Below are 8,952 nucleotides of genomic sequence, written 5' to 3'. Positions count from 1 at the left end.
TTAAGAAATTTCCTATACATTCCTTTAAAATACTGTGAAATGTGCTTCAAGGAATTAGATATTACCGTAAACTTCAAGTTACAAAAAATGTCATGTACCATGTTTTATGACTAAATGCCTCAATTTTATTATAATATTAATACAAATGTATTAATGGAATACTCAGATAAATTTGTACAAGCATTTAAAAAAGGTGTATACTTTAACAATGATGACTAAGAAGAATGAGGTACGAATAAGTATAGAACAATTAAATGTGGGAATGTGAAAAAAATAATTGAAATAGCATTTTAACTATTCACATAAAATATTATAGTTATACCCTATGATAAGGAGAAAGGAAAAGCAAGTCAGTGCAGGTTAGTTAAAGATGTAGAAGAAGAAGAAATAAAAAGGTTAAGACATCAATACAGTAATAACTTCCTTCTTGATAAATGTACAGAAATAAAGTGAAGAGGTATATTAGTGTAAAAATGATGTTCTGGAACAGCCATGCCAATGATAACCTAAATGCTCAAGCCAAGTAGAAAATCAATAAACAGTGCTTTATAATTAATTAATCCTATCTTCCTGAAAGAAATATTTCCAGAGGCTATATTATGACCAATATGAATGTAATGGAAACCATTTTATTTCAGTGGGCATTAAAAATTGCCTAATGTTTGAGAATCAAATTGATAAAAATTGTTTATATTTGTATGTATATAGGGATCGATGTATTACTGATTTACAAAATGTTCTGTGAATGAAGTTTAAAAAAAAATCAATTGACTGCAAAAAGTTTTAACTTTTCTTTGGTAATTATGTGAGTTGGGTTAACTGAACCTGGATAATACAATTTATTAAGCGATACTAACTTAACACAAATTTCAATATCTATCATAGAAACCTAAAAAAGTAATCCATGTGAATTAAAATATGTTTGATTGAGTACATTTTATATAGGCTAAATTTTATTTCTTTTGCAATCTTGATAAAAGGAAGATGGTCCTGGGCCCTGTTTCATAATGAAAGCTAATAGTATTAGTTCAAAGTACAAGTGTAGAAACCAGTGTAGTAATAATACTAATTTTACTTTTTTTAATGATAGGGATGACTATTAGTGATATTACAAGAATTAAAAAATACTAAAGTACAAGTCTGTGTAATTGAATTAAGATAAATCTACAAGACTAACAGTATTAGTTTGTACTTTATTATAAAACAGGGCCCTGGTGGGGTCAAATAACAACTGGAATAGTTTAAGGACTATTTGACGGCAGCAGGACTTGACCATCTTCCTATCAGCGATCTTCCAGTAACGCAATTATGATGAACATTCTGTTTTTACAGAGCTTTAATGTTTGAACTGTAATGCAAAAATAAAATTTGTGGAAGCAAACTTAGTTTACCATATTCTAATTAATATCTTAGGCTATGTTTCTTCATCTTACAATTTGAGTAATGAATGTGGTTTAAGATTACATTTATAAACAAATAAAGAATATGGTGACATAAACCCATTGATATAACATTATTTTATTTTGATATCTTGGTTCAACAAAAATTTGGAACACCAATTATCAGAGAAAAATATCTAATTAAATTTATGCTGAATTCTCTGTTTACAATAGAAATTCAACCAGACCTCTTTATTCGAGGACGATTTTATTTTGTTTTTTTTAGAATCAATGTGATATAAGTCGTCATGTTTTAAACTATCACACAACAATAAACTGAATAAAAAATTGAAGAAAGGGCATCTTAAATTTTATTCATTAGTTTTTACAAAACAGTTTTTTTTTTCTCTATAAAAATTTCTAACTTGAATTACCCAGGTTTAAGTTTTTAAGAATCCTGTTTTAAAAGAATATTAATAATTTGAGAAATGAAAAGAAACAATGGCAGCTTAACTTATCCTATACATGTGTAATCAGCAATTCAGAAAAACGACTCACACACTTAAGTGAAAATGTCGACATTTTTGGAATTTATTGTTTACGGTGCACTGAAAATTGAAAATAAATTATTATTGTACCAACTGAAGGTTGACCATTTGACATTCAGAGATTATATTGACTTTTGGAAAACAAACATTTATCAGTTACTGACTGATGTTTTAGGTAAACAAGCTAAATCTATAATATGATCAATTTTTGTTGTGAAATTATTGAACTTACTTCCCCAGTAGATAAGAATTAAATAGGGCCACTTGAGTTAGTATGACCAACAGGATCTCAAAAAATACTCATTTATTAACAAGTTTAATCCCTATCTTTCATGAGCTTACCCTTAGGGGGGCAGCTCCCCCCTCTAGAAATTAAAAATTTATTAATTTAATAAAAATTAAATTTTTTCCAAGCAAATAATTGTAATAACTAATAAAGCACAACTATAATTTTCTTTCAGTTTTGGTTTTCCATGATACAACCTCATTGACTATAGTTTACTCCCCTAATTTTGATCCTGGATATGCCCTTGCCATCTCTGATAAGCAATCATAAATTTATGTAATCATATATATTGCTGTTAGGAAATGAAAACCTTAAGGTAGTGAAATTAGCTAGTCACTTGTAACTAGAATTGGATATTAGAGCAATTATGAGGAATTCATTCCCTTCCATCAATATATATATATCACAACATAGTAAAGAAATAGTTAAATTTATCAAATTTTGGAAAAAGTTACAGTAATGTAGCAGTACAAGATGAGATGGAAATAAGTTCAGCATTTAGAGCCATTCTAAATTTTGGGATATATTAGGTACTTGTGTCAATGGAATAATCCACTTAGATTCAAGAATGATACTAAAACAACAATTATACAATGTATGTGTACATGTAATAATATTATTAACACATTCAAAATGTAAAACATCGACATAAAATAATCTATGTTATGTTAAGAGGAAGTCTACATTCTAAGGTTGCATAATGTGGAAGATAAACTTTTATTGGCATCAGCTAATGCTTATACATTAAATACTTATAAAATATAATGTACCCTTGTATTTGTTTATATTAATACAACAGAAGGCAACTTTAAAATGGTAATCCAATGCCAACAATAAATTATTCTAACCACTGTAGTTTATAAAATTCTTCTGCTGAAAGACCAAAAAAATTGATAGTTTATAAATTACTATAAAACATGCTATCAATTTTGATATCATGCTCTTGGTAACATTATGATTTACCTATTGATTCTATTGGAATAGAGTTCATCATAAATAAATTCATTGATTTTTGTTTTTATACATGTATAAATAGAGAATGAATTATTAGAAATATAATTAGCTGAAATGAGTCAATAGGCCATTTTAGATTAGGTAAAGATAAATTAAATAGTTTTGTTAATACAAATAAGTTTTAAGTTAAAAGAAAATCAAAACTTAAAAAAAAAGAAAAATTCCCAGATCTAATGGCTTGAGTTTATAAAAATACCCTCTTACTTAAAATTATGTTGAAAAATCTGTCAACTTCAAAATTTTTTATTTCCTTTTGGTATACAGAAATATTCATTTCTCATTGTATTTTTTGGGGGGGGGAGGGGAGGAGAGATTAACAATTATACTTGTGCCATATAAGTCTTTTTATTCCTTTCCCAGACAATTCATTAATTATTACAATGGAGCTGAAATAATTCCAACCTCAGAAATCCAAAACAAAATTGTTAATTTGAAATAGGTTCTCAATTATTTTGAGTAATAAGGACTCCACTCTTTATTACAATGAAATATTATTACCAAAGTTTTGAAATATGATTTAGGGTCATAACATTAAATAATAAAATCTTATATCTTTCTGCATATGTGGGTGTTTAATATTATGGAAAAAAAAGTTTATAGGATCTAATAATTATAATGAAATTGTTACCAAAAAAATTAAGAAATATTCATTTCTCATTGTATTTTTTTTTGGGGGGGGGGAGGAGAGATTAATATTAAATTATTAATATCAGTTTTTATCAAGATCATTTAAACCAATGACCAATGATAATCTCATATAGAAAGAATTTGGTGAATCAGTTACTGCTATATCAAAACCTCAAATAAAATTTTAACCTTAAAGTAAATTAATCCAATATGGCCTGAAGACCTCTTCACCACCAGCACGAATGTCTTTCCACTAATTAATCAAACTAAATAAATAGACATGGTCATGATTATAAACGAATAAACAAAAACCTTTCAGCTTCACCAAGTGTAGTTCTCAATACCAAATGAAACATTTGCTTGATAATAAGGTAGTAAGTACAACCCCAAAGATCAGTTGATAATCAACTATACCATGCTCACAACAAACTGTCTTATTACTATTAATACAAATATATACAATTATTATTATTTAAACAATCTACAATCTGTATTAGTTACACCGTGGTAATACTGAAAAAAATTTTTAAATCAGAATTATTGAAATTCAGATCCAAAATGGAAGTTAAAGGCACAACCCTACCTAGCTGTCCTCTAGACGGCGGACAGCTGATCTCAAATTTTATCTCCATAAATAAGGAAATATTCTCTTTTTGAATACATGCAAAGGGAACCAACAATGTATAGTACTATACACCGACCAAAACCTTAATATTGTATTAAATATTGTTATCGTTATAGATAATTATATGATGCACATTATTAATCAACAATAAGGTTTGTCTTATCAGCTCATAACTCTCCTGTTTTTTAAAATACATACTTATTGTTTTTCTTTTTTTACACATTGTGTGTGTATAAAAGAAAGAAAAAAGTTTTAAAATACAATACACAGAAATGTGATCGTTATCTATAAGAGCTATGATGGGAAGAACAGATCCAGAAGAAGGTTACAACAAATGTTGATGCTATGTTATTCAAACAGGAGTTTCTTGTTCTGTTTCTTCAATCCTTCCTAACCTCCAAGCATTAGGATCATTTGCTGCAACAGTTCAATAGGCAATGTTTTAAAAGAACAATTATTTTAACAATACATTTTAAAATAATTTTCAATAGCAAATGGCCATCATCACATACACCAATTTAATAAAATATTCTTATAAAGATAAATTAAAAAGAGGCTAATTTACTCAATAAAGGTCTACTTTACTCAATAAAGTTTACTTAACTCTACAATAGTATATGTTAAAAATGTATTCAAACATAATGAAAGTTGAAATAATTATCTTTATAGAGTTTTGAAAAATGAAACAATTACAAGAGAACAAGCAAGTACAAATGGAAAGTAAACAGCAATTGACAATAGGTAAATAGTAACGAATAATTACAGGTAATAGTAACGGTAGATTCAGAAAAATAAGGAAAGATGAGAAATTTCGTCTTTTGAAAGATAGGAGATAGAGAAACAGATTTTTCATTATTAGCAGAGTTAAGATATGAAATATACTTAGTCTTTTATTTACTTGTTATATAAATCAAATTTTCTAAACTAATATCTTTAAAAAAGAAGCATTAATTGGAATCTGAAAAAATTGATTTAGTTCATCATTATAGATAAGTCACACTTGGTAATATCTTAATTTGAATTTTAAAATAAAAAGAGAAAAGCAAAAGCTTGTGTACCAATAGTTATACAAAAATTGAATCTTTAGCCCACAATAAGGCTAATTTTGTACTTAATATGGTATCCTTCATATTTATCTACTCCACACAATTGATAAGTTTATAAATGGTCCCAACAAAAGCAAATTACAGAACCTTTAGCAGAGAAATTTGTATCCAGTATTAAATTAAAATAGAGCTCATGGTTCATTTATTAAATTTAAATTTTACAATTTGTTGATTAAAATACAAATTGAGCCCATAATTAATAAACAATCTAATGAATGTTTTAATGATGAGACCCCAAGCCATTTTCTAAAACTACATGCCTTCAGATATCAATCCCAACTAATGCTTCTAACTGAACATATAACTGAACTCAATGACTTTTTCTCCAAATGAAATCAACAAACCAATTCAATTATCAAAAAATAAGAAAATGGGAAAGGCTGAGATAACGGACTCCTCATGCACATTCAGATAATATATACATGATGAATGATGATGGTTTGATGAAATATAAAGGTATAATGATAGTGATGAGATGACCGGTTACATTGACTCATGCTGCTTGTGTTCCAACAGCAAGCTGGGTAATTAGAAGTAAATGTCAGGGCTAAAGTCTGAATGTGTACTCACCGACGTAATAGTACCTAATCCTAGGCATGGCTGGGCAGAGAACATTATCATATAACCATAGATATCAACCCTAGCAACAGTTTCAATCATTAGAGAGTGTCTGATAATGGTTTACTCTCACAAAACTTTATGCTTACAATATTCAATAGGTGGTTTATAAACTGTGATAAATTCCTGAATTGGAAATGTAAACGAATTTCTTCCAGCCTGTATGATTTATAGTGTTTCTTAAAATAAGGCAGACAAATTAACAATACATTGGCAAACTTTATAAAGTTTGACAATATTGAAATTTCATAAGTGAAAATAATTTTCAGATGGCTGAGGCAAAATTCCTGAGTTTTACAATAATTCTTACTAAATATATCGTTGAATAATTATGATTGAATATCGAAGAAATATTTAAATTTTAATAAATACACTGTAATAGCTATCATTATTACAATAAATTTAAATTAAATTTGTCTCCAATCCGATTGCAGATATTTCATTAATTATTATTAATTACGAAGATTTAGAAACTAAGAAGTGAAGAATATTGTAATCATGGATTGTTAGTCATTATTAAGGAGCATGACAATGAGGTACTAATTGTCACTATTAGGGAACACAACCATCAGGTACTCATAGTTACTATTAGGAAGCACGACCATCAAGTTCTTGTTGTCACTATTAGAGAACACGACCATCAGGTACTCATAGTTACTATTAGGGAACACAACCATCAGGTACTCATAGTTACTATTAGGGAACACAACCATCAGGTACTCATTGTCACTATTAGGGAACACAACCATCAGGTACTCATAGTTACTATTAGGAAGCACGACCATCAAGTTCTTGTTGTCACTATTAGAGAACACGACCATCAGGTGCTCAATGGAACATGACTATCAGGTATCCTTAGTAACTGCTTGAAAATACGACCATCAGGTATTCTTAATCAATACTAGGGAACAAGACCATCAGATATTCTTAGTCAATTCTAGGGAACACGGCGATCAGGTATTCTTAGTAAATACTAGGGAACACGACCATTAGGTACTTCTAGTCACTATTGGGGAACATGATTATTAGATAGTCATAGTTACAGTGATTTGCCAAATGCTAAACATTAGAAATCCGTTATGTTAGTATATTCAATAGGAATACATATCATTCAATAAGTACAATGTATCTAGGTGTGGCGCAAGATATAAGTAAGTTTAAAAATTGAAGAAAAAGGTCGTGTTTTACAAACTGAAGAGCATTTTAGAACCAAGATATTTTGTCGTCCAAAACATTTGTCTTAGAGACTGTATTATAGAAAATATCTAGGGAGTAATAATTTCAAAACGTTTTAAAGCCAATGAAACATTTCACCAACTTCAGCCATTTCAAAATGTTCTAAAGCCAGTGAGGAGCACAAGGCCGGAATGTAGCATGCATATTATTATGTTTAGCTACTAAAAATCATCGTTTGACTTGTTAAAATTAATTTTTTCAACAATTATCTTATTTATAGATTTCTATTTAATTATAGTAAAAATTCCAGAATATCTTTAGTAACAGTCAGATAGATCAAAAATATATTTATTGCATTGCTGAAACAGAAATTTATTTATACTACTGTTAAAAACAACCCTTTAATGATAATTAGTCACACCATGATCTGTCTCATAATCATACGTAGTGATGTCAATAATAATAAATTCTTTATTTATTCTGGTGCATGTCTCTTTAGAACAATACAAAAATATTAAGTGACCTTCAGAGCCTAAGAATAACAAATAAATGAAAACATTCAAAAGAAGCGACTTTTACTCCAGATTGTACTAGAGATGATTTAAGACCTGACCCACACAAATGGTTCCTGCATGTACAGGGCTGCTGTGGTGCTGTAAGTGCCACTTAGTAGCTATAGGTTTGAATGGAGTGAAGCACAATACATCTGGTGCTGTAACAGTGCCATGCGTCCAGTTTTAAAAATGCTCTCTAGCAAGCCAGAAGGAAACCATAGGCTCATATGTGGCTTTGCTGGGCCTTTTTGGTATTAAAATGCATTGAGATAGAATCATGATCTTATATATTTTATGTTTATAAAAAAAAATAAGTTCATATGTAAATATTTGCCATTTTATGTGAAAGATTTGAGTAAAACAGTGATAAAAAAAAACAAAAAATTAAGGCCTAAAACTGAGATGAGCTGAGCTCATCAAATGATTCGACAACTCATCCTTAAATAATATCTCATATTGTTTACAACAGCCTCTGGAATAGTGTCACATGATTTGTAAGTCGGCCTCTGTGCTAAAGCAATATAAAATTAAACTCATTAATTAAAAAGTGAACTAATGTTTCCATCAAGAAATATCCATCTATCTCCAGTATAGGTTGAAAAGGAATGGAAGTGTGAACCATGACTAATGTTTTCATCTGGAAATATCAATCTCTAGCATGGATTGGACATGCAACTGATAATGAACCAACTTCTACGATTTTTATCAGTGAAACTATTGTTATTCTTCTTTTGAGAATGAGATAATTTTCAAACTGAAATATCACTACAGCTATTAAAACTAACAATATGTTGTCCAATGCAGGATATTGTCTAATCTGTTTTGGAGTATGGACAGGATCCAGAACCAGACACTCTCTTATTATGAACCTAATAATAACATTTTAAAAAAAAAGAAGAAGAAATAGTACATATTGTGGTATAAAATTAACAGAGATAACACATGTTTTTCAAATTTACCTTCTTATACATATCTATAATTATGCTTAAACACCTTGTGTGTGCATGTACACACACACA

At 28.9% G+C, this 8,952-nt stretch overlaps 1 protein-coding gene across 5 annotated transcripts in view; it reads right to left on the bottom strand.

Annotated features, from left to right (window-relative positions):
- Positions 1-798: 798 nt before the first annotated feature.
- bves overlaps positions 799-8,952 on the bottom strand; it is a gene marked incomplete at its 5' end in the record, with an annotated part of 63,944 nt that continues 55,790 nt past the window's right edge. For 4 of the 5 annotated variants that reach the window (XM_014432930.2, XM_067050054.1, XM_014432933.2 and 1 more), the window contains 1 exon segment: positions 799-4,896. In XM_014432930.2, the coding sequence (XP_014288416.1) occupies positions 4,890-4,896 (7 nt within the window). 5 annotated transcript variants of the gene reach the window in all.

This window comes from Halyomorpha halys, unplaced genomic scaffold, assembly GCF_000696795.3.
Source record: "Halyomorpha halys isolate HHAL.00 unplaced genomic scaffold, Hhal_1.1 Scaffold1129.1, whole genome shotgun sequence".
Lineage (NCBI taxonomy): Eukaryota > Metazoa > Arthropoda > Insecta > Hemiptera > Pentatomidae > Halyomorpha > Halyomorpha halys.
The sequence above is the reverse complement of the archived record's forward strand: the minus strand, read 5'-3'. Positions and strand labels throughout refer to the sequence as shown.